Source organism: Arvicanthis niloticus, chromosome 10, assembly GCF_011762505.2.
Source record: "Arvicanthis niloticus isolate mArvNil1 chromosome 10, mArvNil1.pat.X, whole genome shotgun sequence".
NCBI classification, from domain to species: Eukaryota; Metazoa; Chordata; class Mammalia; order Rodentia; family Muridae; genus Arvicanthis; species Arvicanthis niloticus.
In genome coordinates, this window is record NC_047667.1 from 53,151,416 (window position 1) to 53,176,886 (window position 25,471).

The window sequence follows — 25,471 nt, forward strand, 5'->3', positions numbered from 1 at the left end:
TTTTCTGAAATTATTTTCATTCTGTGTGCATGGGTGTTTTACTTACATGTGTGCATGCTTGTGCCTGAAAATGCCACAAGAGCACACCAAAATGCCCTGGAACTGGACTCATAGATGGCTCTGAGCCACCATATGGCTGATGGGAACTGAACCTGCGTCCTTGGAAGAGTAGTCAGTTCTCTTAATCACTGAGCTATCTCTCCAGCCACTTGTTTTTTTCTTTTTCTTTCATTTACTTATTCACTTTACATCTTGATCACTAACCCAGTCAACCCCTCTCACAATCCCTCTTCTCATTTCCCCTCCCTTTCTCCTCTGAGAGGATGGAGTCCCTGTGTGTCTCCCCCATCCTGGTATATCAAGTCTTTGTGGGGCTAGAAGAATCCTCTTCCACTGAAGCCAGACATGGCAGCTCACCTAGGAGAACATATCCCCCACATGGGCAACAGCCCAGCTAGAAGAACATATCCTATAGACAAACAACAACTTTTGGGATAGCTTCTGCTCCAGTTGTTCAGAACTCACAGAAAGACCAAGCTGCACAGCTGATACATATGTGCAAGGGGCCTAGGTCTAGCCAATGTATGCTCTTTGGTTGGTGGTTCAGTCTCTGAGACCCCAAAGAGTCTAGGTCAGTTAACTCTGTTGGTCTTCTTGTGGAGTTCCTATTCCCTTCAGGGCCCTCAATCAACCTCACTAGTCATCAGGGAAGTGCAAATCAAAACAACTCTGAGATTTTCTCTTACACCAATCAGAATGGCTAAGGTAAAAAAAAATTCAAGTGACAGCACATGCTGGGGAGGATGTGGAGCAAGGAGAACACTCCTCCATTGCTGGTGGGAGTGCAAACCTGTACAACCACTTTGAAATAATTTGGTAGTTTCTCAGAAAACTGGGAATAGTTTAACCTCAAGACCCAACTCCTGGGCATATACCCGAAAGATGCCCCACTATATCACAGGGACACTTTCTCAACTATGTTCATACTAGCTTTATTTGTAATAGTCAGAAACTGGAAATAACCTAGATGTCTCCCAGTTGAAGACTGGATAAAGAAAATGTGGTACATCTACACAATGGAGTATTACTCAGCTATTAAAAAAAGACATCATGAATTTTTCAGGCAAATGGGTGGAACTTGAGAATATCATCCTGAGTGAGATAGCCCAGAACCAAAAGGACATGCATGGTGTGTACTCACTTATACCAACACTCCTCAAACTATTCCACAAAGTAGAAAAGAAGGAAAATTGCCAAACTCATTCAATGAAGCCATAGTCACCCTGATACCTAAACCACACAAAAACTCAACCAAGAAAGAGAGTTTCAGACTAATTTCTCTTATAAACATTGATGCAGAAATACTCAATAAAATACTCTCAAACACAATCCATGAACACATCAAAAACATCATCCACCACGATTCAAGTAGGCTTCATCCCAGGGATGCAGGGATGGTTCAATATGTGAAAATCCATCACTGTAATCCACCATATAAACAAATTGAGAGGAAAAAAAATCACATTATCATCTCATTAGATTCTCAAAAACCCTTTGACAAAATCCAACACCCCTTTATGTTAAAAGTTTTAGAGAGATCAGAGATACAAGGCACATAATTAAACATAATAAAGGCAATACAGCAAGCCAATAGCCAACATCAAACTAAATGGAGAGAAACTTAAGGCAATGCCACTAAAATCAGGCACTCATTTTCTTTTATGTTTGAATGTGTCAACTATTTCTCCCATCTCCAATATTCTTTCTTTAATTTGGTAGAATCTATTGACAGTTTACATTGTTTTTTTAAAAGTTGATTCATTACATTTTCATTTCCAACAGTATTAATTGCCCCTCAGATCTCTGCTGTTTTGCTGTCCTTCCACGCTGCTGGCATTCTGCTTCCGTGCTGGATTTTGTCGTTCTCGTTGTTCAGTTTTCCATCTGTGTGGCTGACTTTCCCCTCCAGTCCTGTGTAGTCGGCAGCTGCTTGATTGTATTCTCTTTTAGGTGAATAGTCTTTTAAACTCAGAAAGCTTTTGAAATTTCATCTGACATTTTGTCTGTCTCAGTGCTTTTAAGTTCTACAGTTGAGGGGTTGCCACTGTTTGGGGGAGTCATCTTGCATGATTTTTCATGTTTATTGTGTGTCTGTATTGCAGTCTGCACGTATGTTAGTGTGTATATCTCTTTTGGTTTGGTGGTAGGGAGTATATTCTTATCAGTCAGCCTACTCTTGAAGGCTCAGTTCTCAGTGTCTCCCAGCAACGATAAAACAAGTAAAAAAAATAAATAGACGTTCTGTTTTCCCTTCTGTCACGGGGCAGAGCATGCACCGAGGCATGCCTGACTTACTCTTTTTTCTTGTCATTTTTTTCTTCCCCAGATATGTTTTGTGAATTTCCAAAGCCTTTCCTTTCTTTTTAATGTCCAGAAAAGAGGTTTTTTTTTTTTTTTTTTTTTTTTTTTTTTTTTTTTTTTTTTATTGTATCTCTTTTTCTACATCACTCAGCGATTGTCTTTAGGCCTCCACCTTACCCAGAGGGCCTAAATTTTGTTGTTAATTTCTTCTCATTTTGCTGTTTCTTAATTTCCTCTAATTACATCTATTTAGGACAGGGGAAATAAGGGTTATATAATGGTTCTTAAAGGAAGTGCAATTACAATCATATTTTGAGAGATGAAGGACAGTGTTTCATGTCAAAAATAGAAAAGGAATTTTTCCAAATAGATTAGTCTATACAATGTGGAGCAAAATGCACTTGGATAAATACGCCTGGAGTGCAAGAGTTAACATCATAAAGAAATGAGACAGAAGGAGTGGGTGAAGGGCAGTTCTAGACAGCTATTCTCTTTTGTAGCTGAAGAGATTCTAAGGGACAGGGAAGGTGAGCTTTTCTTCTTCAGATGTAAGCATGACCATGGTGTGGAGGAGGTGGACCAGCAAGGAGCTAGACAGATGACAAGATTTTCAGATAAGATTTTCAAAGAGAATACCTAACTTGGTGAGAAGTGAGATTGTAAAAAGCTCAGCTTAATCAATGGTAGTTCACTTGGGAAGAATAAAACTGGTTTTCAGGATGTCCAGAAGAGAAAAACCAGGAGGTATTAGACATACAACCTACAGCTAGAGATGGAAGACCATAACAGGACTTCTAGATTTCTCTCTTAGACATTATGAGGATGAGAAGCATGGAAGGAAACATATTCTGTGTCAATAGAACAAGGTCTTCTTTTGTCAATTGAGAAATGATGTCCCTTTGATGTACTTTTGACATAAATGTCAGATGTGCATCAAGAGAGATGCCAGGGGTCCGTCCAGTGTTCATTCCCACATGAAGTTTTTTTTGTTGTTGTTGTTGTTTGTTTTTTAAAATTTATCACATCTCCAAAGTTCTCTATCTTATATTTTTAGCTTCTGAGAATTAGATTTCCAGCAGTGGTCAATGGTTCCTGTGGTCAAGTGGAACCTTATCGGAACCTCATCAGATGATTATGTTATCACTTTGAGTAGCCGTGGAAATCTCGTGACACAAGTTAACAGAATAAGTTGGAAGGGAAAAAAAAACATAAGTGGAAAATAAAATCCGTGCAAAGTGAATGTTTATAAATTCCCACAAATATAACCAACCTTGGTGGAACCAGCTATGGTCCATTTGGAGGCAAAAGTCTCTCCAGCTTTAAATAAGGTCTCAAGACTGTTTAAACATAAGCTCTTATCGTGCATTCAAAATGTTTTATAAATGTTAGTGAATACGCATCTTAAAGGACTCTACTACTTATAAAGACCATCTAAACATTTCTGTAGCTATAGCAGTGTTACATGAGATTGCTGTATGCTGCTGACTAAAGGCTTTGCAACAACCTACAATGAATAGAGGTACATGTTTTTCCTACTAAACGATTCATTCATTTGTGTTTATCATGACAAATATAACTAAAATATGTAACCAAAAATGCCAGGCCGAATAGTGCCATCTTTATCCAAAAGAGACCGGAGGCAGAGTCACTCTTCTCACTAGTAATTCGAGTCTTCAAGGGCTTGATGATCCGCTCTCTCTGAGTCAGGATGGCTCTCCGGGCCCCGTCCCATTTCCCTGGACCTTGCAAACGGTATTGGTAAGGGGTACAGGGCCCAAAGAAGACTTCCGTGGCCAGAACTGGATCCGAGAGAAACAGGAACAGGAGGTTGGGCTTCACCCCTGCCAGAGAGGCAATCTCATCCATGTACTCAATGTGGTCCACTTGGATTGTGTGCCTGGCTGTCTTCACATACCTTAACACACAGAGACAGAATATGCAAGATTCAGCCTCCAGTACTGGGCAGAAGCTTTATCTATTTCTGCCTTAGAGGTAAAGAAATTGAGAGTGAGCAAACTTCCCTGAGAAACCCAGCACCACCCAGATGTTGAATGGAACCAAGGACACAGAATCCATGCTTCCCCCCTACCCCTGTCCCTCATATGTACCTTTGTTGCTTTTTGGCACTGCAGACCACATTCTCAGTGATCTCTCTCCTTTAAGACACCTTTCTTAGAAGTGATTCTTTTGTATTCATTTATTCTCTCTGTGTGTTTGCATGTGTGTGTGCATAAGTGCTGCAGTGCATATGAGTGGAGGTCAGAGACAACCTTGTAGGAACTGGAGCTTTCTACCAAGCCTGATGATATGAGTTTGATTTCAAGAACACATATAGTGGAAAGAGATTTTTTTTTTTAATGAAAGATTTTGATGTAGGGAAACACGTAGCATCCATAGATGGGATGGCGAACTTGGTTTCTAATCCTCTCTGTATTTATTGTCAGCTAGACATGAGTGATCAGATAGTCACTAGTGCTCTGGCCTCAGGTCTTCAAATGTACCTTAGCCTTAGGCCACTAGCAGGTCAGTAAAAAACATGGTTGTGGCAAAACTCAGAGACTATTGTCACATTGGGGAAATTGGTTAAGCTTCCATGGTAAGATCATGAAAAAAAAAAAACACCACTAAAGATGGAGTCTGAAGCGGTGGGTGCAATTGCAGATTTAATAAGAGTTGGAAGGGATAAATACCCCCATTGATGTGGTCGTTCACCACAGGACTGGACCAAAGAACTAAAGAGTGTACTTGGTGTAGGGAATGGAGAAGGGCAAGACAGACAGGAAGAACAGAGTTAGAATTCCACACTAAGAATCCTGCCATCTCTCTGAAGTTTCCAAATGCTTGCCACTGCATTTTTATTTACCGTTTCTCCATAGCCTTTTTCCTTTGGTCGATGTCTGCCTTCATGGCCTTCACTGAGGGTAATTTGCTCAGCCCTGGAAGTGAAAATTCCATTAGGATTTGCAAGAATAAGGGGATGTGTAACTTAAAGACAAGTTCAACATCCTTAGACAGCCAAGAAATGCAACTAAGAACTACTTTGGGATTTCATCTTGTACCTGGCAAAATGGTTAAGATAAATAACACATGTTATAGCTCAGGAGAACATCCATCTATTGCTGATGGGGATGCAAACTTGTAGAGCCAGTACAGAAATCAGTGTGGTGGTTCCTCAGAAAAATGGGGACCAATCCATCTCAAGATCCAAGCTATAGCACTCTTGGCATATCCCCAAAGGAGGTTTCATCACAAAGAAGGTTGGCCAAAAGGGTCCCATGGCAATCCCTAAATAACCCAGGTTTTTTATTTTTGCCAAGACTATAGTTGTTCTTCACCACAGGCACTTACTCAACCATGTTTACCGCTGCCTATTTATAACAGCCAGAAGATTAAAAGATCAAATCATGGAATTTTCAGGTAAATGGATGAAACTAGAAAAAAAAATATGCTGAGTGAGGTAACTCAGACCCAGAAAGACAAATATGGTATGTATTCACTTACATGTGGGTACTAGCTGTTAGGGTAATGACAATCCATAGAACCTCAGAGGTTAGGTATTGAGAAAGGGAATAGAGAGACAGATCGTACTAGGAAAGGGAAATAAAATTGCTCTGGATAGAAGGCATGGCTGTAATGGGAGGATCGAGACGGGAGGGAGAGGAGAGAGGGAGACAAGGGAAGAAATTTGGAAGAGATAACTAAAAGTAACTGTAATTAGAGGGGTCTTATGGAAGCCTAATACAGTAGGATCTTCTCAAAGTATATACACATATGAAGGAAATCTAAATGAAATTGCTTCCAAGTGTAATGTGGAAGACAGATCTCCAACTGGCCATCTCTTGTCACCATGTGAAGTTTCTAGTAATAGAATTGAGTTGCATCTCATTGAGTTGTTGGCCAAAAAGGTCCCATGGCAATCCTTAAATAACCCAGGTTTTTGCCAAGACTATTAGTTGTTCTTCATACACTGATGGCAAGGCTCCATTGCTGAAGACAACTCCATATAACTCATTGAACATGGAGACACTGAACTGGTGCCTACATAGAGCTATTACCACTATGTGCTAGCGTTCATACAGAAAGGTACTCTGCACAAACCCAAAGAGAAACATAAACACCAGTCCAGCTACAAACCGTTTGATCTACAATGGTGTCCTGCTTCCACGATACGCTAGGACAATGGTAACACAAAGCTTGTGAGAGAAACCAACCAATACCTGATTTGACCTAAGGCCCACACCATAAAAGGAAACCCATACTCAACACTGCTTGGGTGATCAAGAATCTGAGACTAGATAGCTCAGGGACCTAGGTTAAAGCAAAATACTACTGTTCTAAAAACAAACAAACAAAAACCATAGCAATAAAAATGACTCTTAATGACATTTTGCTATAATCATAGATATGACCATGGTCAGCCATCATCAAGAGAAGCTTCCTTCTGCAACAGACAGGAGCAAGTATAGAGGCCCACAGCCAGACATTATGCAGAGAGTGTGAGGCCTTAGAACAGCAGCCCCAAGAGGGATGTGTCCATCAAGTGCATCTCCCTCCATCCCTCAGGTCTCAGGGAACCCTGTTGTAGAGGAGATAGAAAGAGTGTAATTGCCTTAGGGGACAGAGGCATCAAGCAAACAGACCCTCTAAATCCAGAAGATTGACACTCGTATAAACTCAGAGAGACTGAGGCAGCATGCACAGGGCCTGCACAGGTCTGTACAAGACGGGGTCCTAGAGCCAAGAGAAGAAGTAGACAAAAACTCCATCTCCAACTCAGAAGCAATTTCTGAAAAATAAGCACTTGAAAATGAAATTCTATTTCCCTCCAAGGGAGTCTCACTGTGGAAACAAACTACTCTTAAGAGCAGGCTGCATGCCTTGCTGTAGATGGCCCACAGAAAACAAACCTGACAGCCTCTTTGCAGGTTCCTTATCTCTTAATGTCATGACAGCACTTTTTTATTGATGATGATGATGATGATGATAATAATAATAATAATTTGCTTTTTCAAGACAATATTTCTCTGAGTAACAGCCCTGGCTGTCCTGGAACTCACTTTGTAGACCAGGATGGCCCTTTAACACACAGAGATCCACCTGCCTCTTCCAAGTGCTGAAATTAAAAGCATGCACCACCATGCCTGGCTTTTATTTTTTATTTTATTTATAAACCTTTTTCTCTCTTTTTGCCCTATATGTCTTTTACACACACACACACACACACACACACACACACACACACACACACATACATATATACATATATATACATATATGTATATATATGTATATATGTATATATATACATATATGTGTATATATATATATATATATATATATATATATATATATATATATAATATGGGTTCCAGTTTAGTGTTTTTATGGGATTCCTTAGTGCATGAACTAATGGGTCTCTGTTTCTTGTACCTTCTTTTGTGCTCTTTTCCTTTTATTTATTTTATTTATTTTTATTGTCCAATTCTGATATGTTAGTTTCTGTTTTATTATTATATTATATTATTATATTGTATTGTATTACATCATATTCCCTTAGAAGCCTGTTTTTTTTTTTTCTAATAAGAGAGACGAAGAAGGTGGATCTGGATTGCAGGGGAGGTCAGGAGGAACTGGGAAGAGCAGAGGGACGGGCAACCATAATTAGGATATATTATATAAGAAAAAAAACTATTTTCCATAAAAGAAAAAAGAAAGACATGTTTAATCAAGAAGAGGAAACTAGTATGAAGAGAAAGAGAAGGTCACTTTAGGTGAATGGCCAGGACCCTCAGAGCCTTTGCGTACAGACCTTTGAACACCCGCACAGCCCAGCGAGACTGAAGTTCTGCAATTGGTAGGATGATGCCCACGGGCTGGATGAGTCCAATGACAGCCAGTGTTGGCTTCTCCAGGTCTGGAGGGAACATCAGCTTATACAGGGACACTTCATTGTCAGTAACTGCAATCAGACCGTCAAGGAATGGAAAAGAAAAGCTGTATCCCGTGGCAAAGATGACAACATCAATATTTTCCTCCATTGTGCCATCATCAAAAACAACATGTGTTCCCGTGAACTCCTTCACGTTAGGCTTCACTTGGACTTTTCCAGAAATGATGCGATTTGGAAGGTCATCACTGACGGTGGGATGCTGACTCAGCGGTCTGTGCATGAAAATAAAAATCTAAGCAAATCTAAGGAAGAGAAAGCAAGATATGGGAGAAGGGACTTTGGAAGTCAGTCTGGCGGTTCCTCAGAAAATTGGACATAGCACTACCTGAGGACCCAGCTATACCACTTCTGGGTATATACCCAGAAAATGCCCCAACAAATAACAAAGACATATGCTCCACTATGTTCATAGCAGCCCTATTTATAATAGCCAGAAGCTGGAAAGAACCCAGATGCCCTTCAACAGAGGAATGGATACAAAAAATGTGGTACATTTACACAATGGAATATTACTCAGCTATTAAAAATAATGAATTCGAGAAATTCTTAGGTAAATGGATGCAACTAGAAAATATCATCCTGAGTGAGGTAACCCAATCACAAAAGAACACACATGGTATTTACTCACTGATAAGCGGAGATTAGCCCAAAAAATTTGAAACAACAAAGATTCAACTACCAGACGACATGAAGCTCATGAAGAAGAAAGAACAAGTGAGGATGCCTAGGTCTTTCTTAGAAGGAGTAACTAAATAACCAAGGGAGCAAATATGGAGACAAAGTGTGGGTCAGAATCTGAAGGGGGGGTTGTAGGGAGACCATTGCATCTGGGTATTCATTCCATAGGCAGTCACCAAAAATAGACTCTGATAGGGATGTCAGGATGGGAAAGCTGACAGCAGCCTGATAAGGCTGTCTCCTTAGAGGTCTCTCAGAGTCGGACATACCCAGAGACAGATACCCACAGCTATCCATTAATCTGATCAAAGTTCCCAATGGAGGAGTTACAGAGTAAATTGAAGGAACCGTGAACCGTAAGAGCTGGTGGCCCCGTGAGGAGAGCAACAATACCAACCAGCCAGAGCTTCCCAGGGTCTAAACCACCAGCCTAGGAGCACATAGGGAGAGACACATGACTCCAGCTGTATATGTAGGGGAGGATGGCCCTGTTGGGCATAGGTGGGAGACAAGATCATTGGTACCCTGAAGGCTGAGCACTGAGGGGGGGATCTGAGGGTGGGGAGGGAGGCTGGGGGTAGGTGGGTAAACACCTTCATAGAGGCAGGAGGAGAGGGGATGGGATAAGGGGTTCCTGGGTGGTGGGGGAAATATGGTAAGGGGATAAAATTTGAAATGTAAATATTATATCCAATAAAAGAGGGGAAAAATAGAAAAGCGGTTAGAACCAACATTCTTAATAAAATGTCAGCCCTCTTTAAAAAAAACTATCTTGATACTAAAATTTGTTTTGAGAATTGTATATTGCAGAATGATCAGCCTTGGTATATCTACTCAACAAGCAAGCTGGGCAGACCTGCTCAAACCTCTGAGGTCCGGGAATTCCATCTGGAGGCAGCGAAGACACAGCATCAGAGGATTGTCAATTTGCTCTCCCCCCCACTCCTCTTCTAATATCTCAACGCCCATAATCAGCTTGAAGAAGCTAATGATGAGTCAGCGCCCCATTCCCTGGGCTTGGGGACTAAGGTGGTAAATGTTGGGCTGTCTCTCTAGGGAAAAGTAGTGGTTTTGTCGGAATAGAGAGGATTAGCTAGGGTTTATTGCATAGCCATAACCTATTAGTAGAAATCTGTATAATTAATATCAAGATGAAGATATAAATTCTTAAATGGCACCAATTTACTTTGTTTACAAATTTTAAGGTTTTCATTGGCATGAGCTTCTTAGTGATATAAGAGTGAGATGAATATTGTTACTCTCATAGGCATTGTACCAGTATAACACACTTAGGAATACAAAGCTTAGACCCAGTCCTTCTTTAACTTTTTTAACTGATTTGAGATGGTCAGCCTGTGAGTTAAGGGACTATAGCAAATTCACGACTTGGAGTTTATTATAAGGGTGTTCTCTATGTTTTATTTAGAAATAGCTGAGTGGAGTTAACAGGCAACAGTCCAGATTACCTTACATGGATAGCTAGTTTTCAAAACATCAGAAATCCTTAGAATTGACATGACAAACATTTCAGTATTAATGTTCATTTTCATTAGAGACCTGTCTGCTCTGGACAGCTTCCTATGTTAAATTCTAAGAAGAAATTGAGCATCCTTGAAGTTACTCCAGTTGTGGTGAGACAGCCACTAGGCAAGAATTGCCACTTTCCTTCTACAGACAAATTAGTGTCCAGAAAAGGACACACTTGCAGAATAGTCGACTGATTATATCTGCCTAGACAGAGTAATCAGCCCTTAATAATTCTGCAGCACTAAGGTCTGTCAGATGATCCTGGGCCAGAAGGCAGAAGAACAGATGCTCCAACGTTTTGAAGTAGAGAGAGTGTCCAGGTGTTCAGAGGTCTCTATAAATTGGCTAAGTTTTAGAAGTTATGCTTTGTGCTTCCCACAATTATAGTTAACTCAGTCATTCTGGATTTCTGACGGGGTTGAAAACTTATAACTATTTACCTTGAGAGAAAAGATTTGAGTGGATGGTCGTCAGCTGACATTCATCCTAAAGCCAAGGAAAAAGCCAGGTTCAGAACTAAGTGTTTTAGTTAGGATAGATGACAGAGGTGCTGGTTAGTCAACAAAAGGATGGACTGGGTATTAGGACTATCTTGTACCTCACTGGTACAAATTGGCATAATTATGCTCTAATTGTATTTTGAGAGAAAAGTTTCCTTTTAACAGGAAGGGTGATGTGTAGGAGGAGCTAAGGTGGGAGGAGTACTGAGAGGAAGAAAAGGAGTAAGAAGAGGAGAAGAAGAAGGAGAGGAGAAGCTAGGTGATGAGAGAAAGCGGGGGAGACAGGGAGGCAGATGTTCAGGTATCTCTACCAGTCAAAGATAGTTGATATATCTAGGTTGGGTAGTGGGTTACACCTCTGATTGAACAATACCAAACTTATAAAGCCTATGATTAACATTTTTTAAAAAAAATGTATAAATGCAAAAAGGAAAAGGGGGCATGGGATAGGGGTTTTCTAAGGGGGGGGGGGAATGGGGAAAGGGGATGGCATCTGAAGTGTAAATGAAAGATCTAATAAAGAAAAAAAAAGAAAAAAAAGATATGGGAGAAGGGATTGAAGCTTGCAATTCCCCTTGTCAGTCGTGTCTGCAAACACAGGGGTTTAGTGTGTGTGTGTGTGTGTGTGTGTGTGTGTGTGTGTGTGTGTGTGTGTGTGTGTGCGTGCACATATATGCACAGGTGTACATGCATACGCAAGCAGGCAGAGGTCTGAGAAGGATTTAAGGCATCTCACTCTATCAAGAGCTCTTATTCCCTTGAGATAAGGTTTTTACTGAACCTAAAATTTAAAGTTTTGGCTAGGTTTCTTGGCTATTGAACTCCTGGATCTACCTGCCTCTTCCTCCCAAATTTGGGATTCAGAATGTGGTCATACCTGACTTTAAACTTTATTTTAAACTTTAAACTTTATTTTTTACATGGGCTTTGAACATTCAAACTCAGGTTCTTCATGCTTGCACATCAAGATCTCCTATCTACTGTACCAGCCCCTTCCCACTGGAGGGTATTCTGTATTCTGACGACTGAGAAGTGGCCTTCTCAGTTCTACTTTTCTTCAAGTATTTTGTGTCATATTTTATCTTGAAAAATATGCATATATCATATAGTTCATTAAGATATTTCTCATTTACTTTTTTATAAAATATTTGTACTTTTTAGATTTTAAGAAAAAAAATGATGTTGGACTTTTGAAAACAAATCATAGGCTGTTTTTTAGTTTTTCTCCTTTCTCTCTTTGGACCAGATAATTGTTGCCTGTAAGGAGATTAAAGTCTAAAATGGACGTAGGAATCATCTGCAGCACAGGTAGCCACAAGGCTGTCGGACACGCTAAGGCCTGCTCAGGTAGTTGTAAAATAGCTAAAGTCTTGCCTTGAGTAGCTGAGCCCCAGGCACTGAACCCATTCTCCAGAGAGGAATTGTGACAGAGGGAGAGAGTGGAGACTACACATGCTGACAGTGTGTGTACTAGTCTCCTCAGAATTATAGTCAATGAAGTCCCATTGGAGGAAGCCATGTCACCTGACCACACTGTCCAGCCAATCTTCTGTTTCAGGACAGAAGAGACATCTAGTAAACAACTGAGAAAAGTTCTTCTATAGAGGTAAGATTTGGACTGAAAATAAAATAGAGAAGTGATTTACTATGATTGTAAATAAAATATATATTCGGATTAGGAAAAGTAATAATAAATAGTTATGTGCTACATTCAGGGTTTTGGCATAAATTAACCCACCAAATATATGAGAGTGATATTCTACAATTGCACTGGAACCACAAGATTGTAGTTTAGTGACCTCACAGCCATCATAATGTAGCCCACTGCTCATGTGTGTGGAGATGCTGGTGTAAAGCAGGCTACTGTGTGTCTGCCCAGCAGGTGAAAGCCGACATGTACAACTATGCACAGTATGCAATAGCTAGAAATGATAGTAACTAGCTTCCGTGTATTTCCTTTACTACATGAATACTTAGTGTTACTTCTGCTTATGAATAAGAACATGACTGCCCTCAGTATGCTGCATTACACCAGCAGCCTTGTATGCGAGAGTGTGTCTTATGTTTGGTGTAAGGACATCTACAGGATGGAGTGCAGAACAAGAGTGTAGGGCTACCTGGTTTTCACTCAGCCTGGGGGGTTAGGGCTTCTGGTTAGTATGTGTTGCTAGATTCCCCTTTGCAATCATCATGGGCAAAGAAATTCTTAAGTGATTAAATACTTAAGCTCAAAAATATTTGAAAATTCCAAATGTAATGAGTAAAATTTGAAGAGCAATTTTACATTCTTGAGACAGGTGAGCCTATCTTTATCTAGCTTTTAAAAATAAATTATAAGAGAAAAGATGGTCAGGTGTGATTTTTTAAAAATTTAAACCTTTGCATAATAAAGCAGTCTCAAGCTAAATCAATGGGAAAATACGATTAGAAGAAATGTGATATGCATTATTTAAAAGTAGGTTGGCTTCCATAATATTTTAAGAGTACCATGAAAAAGCACTTGTGTTTTAATTAAGGTGGATTTTGATCATTCAGTGTTTAATTCCAGCAGTTTTATGCATTTTCTGAAGTGACACTGTAGCCACTGTTTAGCTCATATAAACTCCCTCATTGCTCCTAGAGTTTATGAAGGTGAACTACATTCAGGGATGTTTCCATTCACTAGCACTTAGACCACACAGCACCAGAGGGAATGAGTTGTAGCTTGATTGCTTTAATCAATCCATCAATCCATGTATTCATCTGTCCATCTGTCCATCCATCCATCCATCCATCCATCCATCCATGCATGCATGTATCCATCTGTCCATCCATCCATCCATCCATCCATCCATCCATCCATCCATCTATCCATCCATCCATCCATCCATTTATCCATGTATCCATCTGTCCATCCATCCATCCATCCATCCATCCATCCATCCATCCATCCATGTATCCATCTGTCCATCCATCCATCCATCCATCCATCCATCCATCCATCCATCCATGTATCCATCTGTCCATCCATCCATCCATCCATCCATCCATCCATCCATCCATCCATCCATCCATGTATTCATCCATCTATCCATGTATCCATGTATCCATCTGTCCATGTATCCATCTGTCCATCCAACACCAGAGGAAATGAGCTATAGCTTTCTTGCTTTAATCCATCCTTCCATTCATTCTTCCTTCCATCCATCCATTCATCTGTCAGTCCACCCACTCCCTACCCCTCACCTCTCTATCCACCCATCTATCCTTCCTTCCTTCCATCCATTCATTTAACCATCTGTCTGTCCATCTACCTACTCACCTACCTACCCCCATACCATACATCCTTCCTTCTTTCCTTCCTTCTATTTGTTTGTCTGTCTGTCTGTTCACCTACCTACCCCATCCAACCCCCACCCATCCATCCACCATCTACCCACTCTCCATCCACTCACCTTTCCTTCTTTCCTTTATTCTTTTTTTTATTTCTTTTTGTGTCTTTACTTCTTTTTTTATCCACCTCTATATTTAACCACACATAGATACTTATGTCTCTCATCACTTTTCTCCTTTTTCTTCCTTGATTCTACTGAGTTACCAGCTCTGACTCTTCTCTATTGTGGACCCAAACTCATCTTCTCATAGATTTAGGAGCCCGAGGTTGTTATATTTTCTAGCAGAATCTGTAGATTCCATTGCAGTGTAGCCTCCAGAGCTGTACATGTGTAAACTAACAAAAGCCAGAGTGTGTTTTCTTTCTGCTACTTGTTCTTTATGAGTGGACCCATATTGGTACAATTTACCTAAGTGTTTTGTCTGTCTCTGGGTTCAACTGGAGACACTCAAATCAACCCCAAGAGGTAATTGGGTAGAATTCTGATGTAAGACTTACTGAAACAGGCTCACATGTTCAAAGAATATACTAGAGGCGTTCACTGCAGGCTGCACTGTGTCCTGGTGGAACAAGATAAGAGATGACCCAGGCTGGGCTGTGAAGTTTGTTGCTGAGTTAAAATAATTAACTTAAGGATGGGGTTTTAGTGTTCTGGGAAAAGATCTAAAGGCCTTTATAAATGCCTGGGGTTCTTCAAGATTTAATCTCAGGCTAAACTGCAGGAGACAAAACATACAGCTCTGCTTGGTTCATCCAGGCAGAGAAAAACGTGGGGGACTGAGACCCTTACATAGTGTCTGTGCATGTGTGTTGTCAGTATTGTATCCTGGAGTCAGCAGCTCCCTTTCAATCTGGAAAACCTTTTCTTCTGTTCCTTATTTAAGTATTGAGTGTCTTCTACATTCTAATATTTTTTATCATTCTAGCAAGCATTTTTCCTGCTACCTGCTTTGGCTGTTAATTTGGAAATGACATTTTTAATTACCAAAGAATAATTTGTAGCCTTGAATCTCTTTATGATTGCTTTTTATTTTCATGCAAGATGACTTTTCTTCTCCACTCAACTTTCCTGCCCTGGTTTTCCAATATATCATCTGTCTGGATTCTGGTTATTGACATAAAGAAGTTTGTCTTTTGTCACTTTCTACAAGCTGCCATTGGTGACTGCAGGCACCTTGGGTGGCTTGTTCTGCATGTGACACAAAGTAAATGGGCCAACTCTGTGAACTAAGGTGAAAAGTCCTAGCAAACATCCCTGTTCTTGCTGAACTATCCAGAGAAAGCCTTTGTCTCCTTCTTGGGCACAATTATCTCAGACAGGATTCAGTTTATTCTTCATTCTTTCCACTTCCTCAGTGTTGCTAGGGTACTGCCCTCAGTGCTAGGGCACTGCTTCAGGAGGAACTGATGCTGCCTTTTAGCCAATCATACACCAAGCTCTTCCCAGGATGCACCGCTGTTTTACCTTTGGGATCCTTAAAATTAATCTCTAGGTACTTATCTGACCTATGGAGAAGAAAGACTCATATACTATTTGAAGTGTTAATGGATCCTTTTGCCTCTCAGCCCTAGACATTTAAAATGTAGTCTTCTTATATGAGCCCTAATCCTTTGTCTCGGTATATACTTGAAAGGGATAAACTCACTGCCATCAAGACCTATCTTCCCTCCTTGTTCATTGTCTCATTCATGATAACCAAAAAATAAAGAACCAAAGTGTTGCTCCATGACTAATGAGTAAGAAACTGTGAAATATGTCTGCCTGTCTATCTATCTGTCTGTTTCTCTAATCTTCAACTACGATACATATGTACAATGCGATGTTATTCAGCCTTAGAGTTGGGTGGTAGAACATCTGTCTAATAGGTGTAAGAGTCTGTGTTCAAAGAGTCAATGTCAAGCAATACATGGGCAGCACAAGTGGACCTGATGGTTTAAAAAAAATCACAACATTGGGTATATTTGGAGTGTGCGGATCTGGCAAAAATTTGGGGAGGAGTGGATATTGTCAAAATACATTATAGGAAATACTTTTAAAAACTAATAAAATTAATAAAAAAAAATACTGCCAGTAGTCACAGTATAATAAGCCTGAAAAATAGTATGCTGTGTAAAATATGCCAGATACTAAAAAAAAAAGAGTATCATATTATATTACTTACATGATGTATGTGAAAAAGTTAGAAGAGTAGAGATCACAGTGGCTGTTAGCAGGTTTTAGGGGTTGAGGAGAACATAGAAAGAAGTAGATCAAAGGAAACAAAGTTGCAAGTGTGCAAAACAAATAAGCTAAGGTTCCAGTTCACAGCACAGGGACTGTAGCCAACAGTAGGATAGCATGAAGAATTTACATGCTTTTGCTAAAAGGTCTAGGTGAGATCATGAATGTTCTGATTGGTTTCACTATAGTAAAAGCTTCACTGTGTGTGTATGACAGAGCTTGCTGGACTCCTTATAATTATGCAATTGTCTTATAAATGGACAGAATCTAAATTTTGGCCCATGTTCCATCCATATGTGCCTTGGCTTCTGCCTGTGATCCTCTCGCTGACTCTGTTATGGTGCCTGATTCTCTTCTGTTCCTCCCTTTGTAACTATCCCCTTCCTAGCTCAAGAATGATTTGCTTGGGAATCTTCCTATAGTCTTTTTGCCTGGAAAACTTTTCATGATGTCTCCTCCTTGCCTTTTAAGTCTTAACTTAAACATCACTCCTTAGAATTGCTTCGTCCACCATCCTACTAGTGGATCCACCTAGTTCTACCCCTAGATAACCTATATCACATCATGATCCACTTTCTCCATAGTTCTAATGACATTCCATAGATTTAAAAGGCATTCATCATAGAATGTAACATTTTCATCCACAGCATAAGATTAAGTCACTAAATATGTTTTAGTGAACAAGTCAATAAGTATCATATTCTTTTCTCCCTTCTGATGACACATATGAAGGGAGTGAGGACGCTGTATAGTTAAATCCATAAGTGCTAGATGTGTAAGGATGAAGATTTGAGTTTTGGCTCCAGTACCTCCATCAACCTGGACACTGCAGTGAGTTCCTGCCATCCCAGCTGTGAGAAGAAGACAAGAGGGTCCTGGAAGATGCTGTCTAGCTAGTTCCACTGAATCAGTGTGCACCACATTCAATGAGAGATCTTGTCTCCAATAATTAGGTAGAGAGCAATTTCACAGGATGTCTGACATAAAGTTCTGGCCTCCACATACACTTACACACAAATATGTATGTACAGCACACACACACACACACACACACACACACACACACACACACACACACATACACACACACACACACACACACATACACACACACACACACACACACACACACAGACACCCTTAGAGATGATAAGTATTCATATAAGAAAGGTAATATTTGTTGTCTTATCGGTTTACCTTTGCTAGAACAATATATAAGACCGGGTAATTTATAAAAATGTATAACATTTATTGATTTAGATGAATTATAGTGAGTCAGTGTCAAGGGGTCACATCCAGTGAGTACCTTCTTGCTGCTGGGAATGATGCATAGTCTGAAGTGGTATGAGAAACCACATGGGAGGACAGAGCAAAACCTCTAACTCAGTTGTCTCTTTCTCTTCTTACAAAAACCCTGAGTTCTCATATGGTCCCCATCCTTATGGTATCATCTAATTTCAGTTACCCTTGATAGCACCCCATCAACATATCTTTGAAATATGAATTTAATGATAAGTATCTCATAAACGAATTCTGGGACACCTAACTTGTTTGAATATTTCTTCATTATATTTCTTTTTTTTTCTTATCTCACCTAATTCCTGATCCTATTCTATCTTTTGCTTGTTAACTAAAAGCTGCTAACAAATTTTGAATCAAGAAAGCTTCACGGGTTAAGACTTGGAGTCATAGAGGTACTCTCACAGAGGGAGGATCTCTTAGGTAGCCTCCCATGAGAACTTCACTGAAACATCTACCCCAACCTCAATAAATGAAATTCATTCTCTCCAACCCGACTATTTCTAATTTAGACCTAAATGCACCCTGCTCTGACATCCACCATGGCATCTCACATTGCTTTTGTACAATTCTAGGTCTGTGTCTTCTCTGACCTGCACCGTTAACATCTATTGAAGGGCAGAGTGTTCTATTGCTTTTTGTCTGAATTTTCAATGTACGGCAATCAAGCATTAACTGATTGATGACTAGATGGGAGTATACAAATTGTGCCAAGAAGCACATGCACAGTCACACGCAGTGACATATATTACACAATCTTGAGTGCTTTACACTCTTAAGGACATGAGATCAACCAGGAGCCAAAAGTTGACTTGTCTTCAAAGCAAAGAAAGCCCACCATATCTACACACAACGACCCACACCAAGCCCTTTGTCACCTGTGCTGTGGCTGCAGGCCATAATGTGCGTGGTTGAATCTTGAGTTCAGTAGCTTCTCCAGGTACTTATTCACTGCTTCTGTGGTTAGTGTCTTCTGGAGGAAGCTATGGAACCGAGTGAAAAGTGAACTATCCATAGGATAGCCATTATTCCAAACACGGTGTAAAATCCACGATCCCCGTCTGGTGCTGAGGAATACCTAGGAGGCAGAATTACAGCAGAAGACAGAGGACTGTTTACCTGCTGCACTGTTAAAGTGTTAGCCATTACCCCTGAAGAATAAAGGGCAAAGTACTGTGCACTGAGCACCATGCTGTGCTTGGCCAGAACTTTTACTGAGCCCTAGGGGAAAAAAAAGCTGCTTACATGACACCACATTTATCAACGAAAACTAAAATGTAATTCGCTTATCTACCTGTGACTGAAGTATCATATTAAAAATACTTCTGGATATTGACATAGCTGTACTTTATGTGTAGATAAGGATTTGAATTCGTAAGTTAATTGCCAAAGTAATTTCTTGAGAGATCTATATTGTTTTCTCTGAAATTAGTCTCTGGAGAATGTCTTACTAGGTAAAAGTAACCGAGACTTAGGAAAACAAATACCACATGTTCTTCCTCATATGCAGACCCTACCAAGAAAAATCAGATTAGCTATGGAACGTCATGCTTTTCCTATCTAGTGCCCTACGTTTAGATCCCTTGGCACTTGCCTGTCTCCATTGTTAGTATAAGGGATTTATTTTACACTCATTTTTTTTTTTACTCAGAATGAATTTAAACATCCTGTGGGTGGGCCCTTAGATTTCTCCACATTTCTTTTTCTCCACATTCATGGTGATGCCTGTAAGTGCAGGATCCCACTGATAGAGTCAAAATTAGTGATCGCCAACAAACCTGTTTTGCGACACAACTGAGCTCCACGGCAATATCTACACCGGAATTCCCAATGCCAACCACTATGATTCTCTTTCCTACGTAATCCTCCGGACTTTTGTACTCCCGGCTGTGGAAATAACTGCCTTCAAACTTCTCAATGCCTGTGGTGGAAGAGAATAATTTGTCATTATGGGAGAACTTTCACATCTCAACACAGAGAAGAATGCTATGTTCTGAATGACCTGACATGAAATCTGAGTCAGCTGAAGATCACATAGTCCTTAAATGTCCTTTATCTTTAAGGGAGCTTAGGGAACAGAGGACTAAGCCCAGAATTAGAGTCCATGGGTTCCAAATATAGACTGGTTATTATAAAGCATTTACAAAATAATAGAACTATCTGTCTTGACTGTGTATAAATGAAAGATGTTACAAGACACCAGGATCTGATGCTATTCATTACTGTATTACTTTCACAGTCCTAAGAAAAATAACAAAGCAAGGTGCTGGGTGTTGTACTGCTTTACAGTTCTCTAGGATTTAGGCATCTTCACGTCATTGGTTTCTCCTTGGCCTTATGTGCCTGATACCGGTACCTGATGCTGTTCTTGGTTTAGCTGCATGCTTCATAAAACTCCCAATCTGTCTGAAATTGCCAGGTAACTGTGAACTTGTTTATGTTTCTCTATAGGGAGGGCCTCTTTTCCAGGTAACATCAACCAGAAAGTCGAGACAATAGCTCATTGTGGAATCTTTATATTATTTCATACTTAGAAATACTCCTGAATATTTTGCATTCTTAACACTCAAAAAACTAGGGACTTTCATTTTACAGATATTTGTGTTGGTATGCAAAAAGATTGTTTTTATTTGCCCAATTCACTCGGAATTTTGAGCGACCATTTAAGGTAACCTTATTTACTTTGTCTCCATTTTTTACACAATAGGAAGAACTTGAAATATAAAATATTTTCTAATTGATTCCTGGTGGTAAGTTGATGGAAATAGAGGGTCAAGAGTAAGAGGAGGGGATTGGTTAGGGGGGATATGGAGCTGAGGTAATCCTCCTTGAGATGGAGACCACACAGAACTACAAGGGATCAATAAGCTGCTCCTTTGGCGTTATTAGCCAATGAAAACCAAAGATATGGAAGGGAGATACCTATGGTCCCCACATGCAGACTGCAGGTGAGTAAGACACACCAAGAGCTAGAGAAATACTCATTTCCAGAAATAAGCTCCTTCAATTGGTTATCCAGACCAAGTTGCCAGCCTTTAAACTATATGCGTGTGTATAAATATATGAAAAATATAGATTATATGTGTGTGATGGATAGATATGATTTATATATTACGTATATCAGTAATAATTAAAAAGGCCACGACTTTGAGAGGGAGCAAAGAAGGGTCCACAGAAGTAGTTGGAGTGACGAAAGGGGAAAATAAATATATTTTACTTAAAAATTAAAAATAAACTCATGAGAAATAAATGTGCTGAAGTTTCTTCCCCATATGTTAAGATTTCTAAATTTATGGATTTGCCAGCTGTTTGCTTGTCATTTGTCTTTGTGCTTCGTTTTTATTAATTTTACTTTCTCTGGAATAGGCTGAGATCAAATAAATGGATAAAACTGAAACCATTTGAATATGTGCTGACTTTCAGTATTCATTAGAATCTGTATACAATGATAATAAGCAAAAAAGAGTGGGTCGTTGTGTCTGCCTGCTTTTGTAGTTCAATGGTTTATACTTCTTGTTAACAGAGGACGAACACTTCGCTCTGGATGGAGGGATACCAGGGATAATTCACTGAAGCGTAATGAAACTTAATAATGCTTATGCTAATGCCTTTCTACCTGTAAGTCATTTAGAAAATGTGTCTCTACTAGATTCTTCATGACATACCTGGGAAGGACTTGAGTGGCAGGTGGGGGTCTGTGTGATGGCCACTGCAGACCAGAATCCCATCAAAGACCAGGCTCTCCCGTTTCCCATCTGCCTCCACAACAACATCCCATTGTCCATGGACACTGAAGTCTGGACGCTTTCTCACACTCCTCACTGTGGTCTGAGAATAAGGGCGGAAGCACAGGTGACTCACTTCACAGTTCCTGATGAATCCTCCTCTTTGAGTTCCACAAGTCCTGACAGGACGCTTATCTAAGACATTTACACCAAAATAGTTACTGGTCCCCCCACAGGAGGATCCTTATTGAGGGCATTTTCAATATATTAGGGATAGTTCAATAGAAACAGTTAAAGCTTTGTGGAGTGCTGGGGTGACTGAGTCCACACGTTAGCGTCCTCCTAGGAAGACTGCCATATGCAGGGAGATAATATTCTCCATGTTTTCCTTCTTTAGCACAGGCTTGTCCACTTGATTCAGTCCTGTGTTTGAATTTTTAAAAAATTAAAACTGCATCATGGAGTTAAATAATGGGTTTGCAATGTTTGAGTTGTAATGCTGATCATAGATAGGAAGAAGGTAGGAAATAAATAAATATTCTTTGTATGATACGAGCCTTCTTTTTGTTCTCTAAGAAACATGGTTTGGCTCAATCACTATTGCTATCGTTCTAAGTTTGCAAACATTTGGCTTTATGTCTTACAAAGAGGGCTGTGCCATTGCAATGCGATATCAGAATAGGTTCTGATGAGCAAAGTCTTCCAGCCTCAAGGGAAACTGTCAAAATATTTCAATATGTGAAGATTTTTCTCTGGGAAAATCAGAAGGTGCTGGATATAACCCTTGCATGTCCATAGATGAGTGTAGTTGTGTAGTTGTCCACATGCCTGCATGCAGACACACACACACACACACATACACACACACACACACACACACACACACACACACACACTGCAACGTTTCACCTTAAATCGAATGTAATCCAGAAGGCTGAAGCGCTCGGCATACATCCTGAAGTAGTCCATGAGTTTGCAGTTGTGCATGTAGTTGGGAAAGTGATCAGGGACGGGAAAATCACTGAAACACATCATCTCCTTTGAAGTGTTGATGGACACAGATCTGTAGATACTAGGCATTTTCTCTGAAGGGTTTTTCTGCAAGAAAAACCCCTCAATACAACGAAATTTGTAATTACAAGGTAATAAACTACTTTTAAGTGTCTCCAGGTATAAAAAGTAGGACATTGCCTTTCATAGATTGTCAAACATCCACCAATGTTTACCCCCCTAGTCTGTATATTTTCTAGAGGGCAAAACAAACAAAAATCCCTACACATCACATTGAATCAACAACAAGTCTTGTGTCTGGCCCCTCAGCCAGAAAGATGGATGTCAGAAAGAGAATAATGTCTTTAAAATGACAAAAACAAAATGATTGCCTAGATTTCGAAGTCCAGAAAGAATCCCCTTAAAAGTGCACATGGCAAGCACTTTGAGGTGAGCACTTTGGGGAACTGCCAGCCATAAAGGCCGCACAAAGTGTACAGAGCTGATGCATTCCCAGACACGGCCTGTTCCTACAATCTCCACACTCCATGGCTAGATGGGGCTCTTGCCACTTCGTGCAACAGCTCTAAGAAACAGATAGCTAATTTAATAGTAATACCAATATTATGTAATGTAAGGTAAACATTTTCTTTTTCTAAAGGAACAAGATTATATATATATATATATATATATATATATATATATATATATGAAAGGAACTACCAATTAAAATATATAATAACCACAATCTTATAAGCATATCAGTAAACAATTGTATATATGATAAAACAGCTAAAAGAAATGTAATAGATATCAACATGTATGATAAATTATATTTTAAATGAGAAATTGCTACACCCTCATGAATCTTGATACAGTTTGACATAATATATTTATCTTATTATTGAGAATTTTTGAGATTAGGCACATGTGTTTAGCCTCCTATTCTCAACACAGCAGGTGGTCCTTCTGCAACTTAAGAATTCTGCTCTTTTCTGTAATCTCAGTATCTGTCAAGTCCTCACTACAGTCTAAACCCACTGACAAAACCCAGCCTCCCACATCCCTCAGACCCACATCCTACCTTAGGCACTATAAGCCAACCAGACGTGCTTTCTGAGTCTCCCTACCATGCTAGGCATGTTCCCACCTCATAGATTTGTACCCAAAATTTCTTCTAAACCTCCATTCCCAGATAATCTCTGAGGATAGCTTTTCAGTTTTGAAATCTTTGTTCCCAAATCACTTTATGTTGAAGATGTCTGTGATCTTTCACTTGAGTTATCTTTTCAGCCCTCATCTCCTGCTGTACTTTTCGCAATCTGCTCACTGATACTAATTATACTGTTTATTTCTTTTTCTTTTTCTCATATTAGTGTTGAAGCTCTCTAACACTGAGGATTTTGCCTTCATACCTGATAATATATTAGTCAACTATAAAAGTCCTTTGTACAAAGTAAGTATTCAAAAGGATTCATTGACTGAATGAACTCTTGAATTAAAGAAGAAACAGCATGTACATTGATATTTAAAATGAGAATGTTAAAGTAGTTCTTGGGAAAGTCCCACAGGTTGTAAAGAGGTATTTGAATCATGTCAGTACCATGTGGGAAGGTGTTGGGAGTGAGTGGGAATCCTTCTTGGACACTCGATTGTTTCAGGGGCACGAAGAGGAGACCCCTGTGAGACATTTGTACCAGTGACTTTGTCAGAACAACTGCTGTCCACAGGAATTGAGAGATCTTGTATTTTAGCTGTTGATATGTATTGAATGGGGCTAAGATCCAAAACCAATAGAAGAAACTTAATGCATTGATAAAGATGTCCACAATGTCACAAGACTGCCCTTGGTTAGTGATCAGAATGATTCTGTGGGATCAGCAGAACTGGAAAGTATTGACCACAAGTCCTGAATTTCATGGGCATGCCCAATAATTGATGATCAAAGCACCAAAGAAGATGGCCACCTGGAAACTTGAGCCTATTCAGCATTTAGCACCATGTTTGCATCCTTCAAGGCACTACATCTCTTGTTACTCAGAAATAAAAAAAATAGCAATTGCCTGTAAAACACGCATGCACACACAAATGCTCAGGTGCGAACACACATGCAGAGAGAGAGCGAGAGAGAGAGCGAGAGAGAGAGAGAGAGAGAGAGAGAGAGAGAGAGAGAGAGAGAGAGGAGAGGAGAGGAGAGGAGAGGAGAGGAGAGGAGAGGAGAGGAGAGGAGAGGAGAGGAGAGGAGAGGAGAGGAGAGGGACCTATGTACCTCTACTTTGCCCTGGGACATTTAAGAAAAGATAGCATGCAGATATTACCTAAGGACAGAAGATCAAATTACATAGTAGAGGGTCAGCAATGGATCACCATCCAATCCTACAGCCAAAATCTATGGCATCTCTAACTTTGAATAACAGCACATCTAAACAATTAAGAAAAGAATCTTAGCCACCACCCTTTTACTAATGTCTAGTATTTGTGGTGGCCACAAGGGCCTTCAGCTGCCTGAATACAACCGTCCACGCTTCATTCCTCATCCAAAGTTGACAAGTAGCTACAGATTTCCTCACTCAGTGACTTAAGCACAAAGCTTGGGGTCACTAAACGACCCTGCTTGTGTGGTGTGCTTTATGTTTTCTTCATCGAAACTGTTTAAATTGTTATAGCTACTTTACAAAAGAGTACATAAAGTCAAATAAAATGCAAATATACTTGAAATTTCCACAGGCCTCCGATGTCATCACTTCTCTCAAAGCAGGTGGGCTCCAGGTCTTCATCCAAGCAACACTTGATGGCTCCCAGGCCACTGATCCCAGCTCCGATCACAGCTATCCGCTTCTTGGCCAT

General features: G+C 39.9%; 1 protein-coding gene across 2 annotated transcripts; it reads right to left on the minus strand.

Moving 5' to 3' along the window:
- Nucleotides 1–2,498: 2,498 nt before the first annotated feature.
- On the minus strand, nt 2,499–25,471 carry LOC117716328 (flavin-containing monooxygenase 5-like). Of its 2 annotated transcripts, none has more exons than XM_034513366.2 (8): nt 25,337–25,471; nt 22,544–22,732; nt 21,575–21,737; nt 19,688–19,830; nt 18,788–18,987; nt 8,171–8,523; nt 5,225–5,297; nt 2,499–4,276 (listed from the first exon to the last, which is right to left on the minus strand). In XM_034513366.2, the coding sequence occupies exons 1-8, from the start codon at nt 25,469–25,471 to the stop codon at nt 3,910–3,912; spliced, it is 1,623 nt and encodes a 540-aa protein (XP_034369257.1). In that variant the 3' UTR covers nt 2,499–3,909. The 2 variants fall into 2 exon arrangements, with proteins under 2 accessions (XP_034369257.1, XP_076797657.1); XM_076941542.1 differs by having other exon boundaries at nt 21,575–21,723; nt 22,521–22,732.

What these genes read in the sequence shown, in the direction of transcription:
- LOC117716328 (XM_076941542.1), bottom strand. Translation starts at nt 25,471, where the DNA reads ATGGCCAAGAAGCGGATAGCTGTGATCGGAGCTGGGATCAGTGGCCTG. An exon ending in GAGGCCTGTGGAAATTTCAA is followed by an intron (nt 22,733 to 25,336) that starts GTATATTTGCAT and finishes TTTTTCTTGCAG; the next exon opens with AAAAACCCTTCAGAGAAAAT. An exon ending in GGCTGTGCGGGTGTTCAAAG is followed by an intron (nt 5,298 to 8,170) that starts GTCTGTACGCAA and finishes TTTCACTTCCAG; the next exon opens with GGCTGAGCAAATTACCCTCA.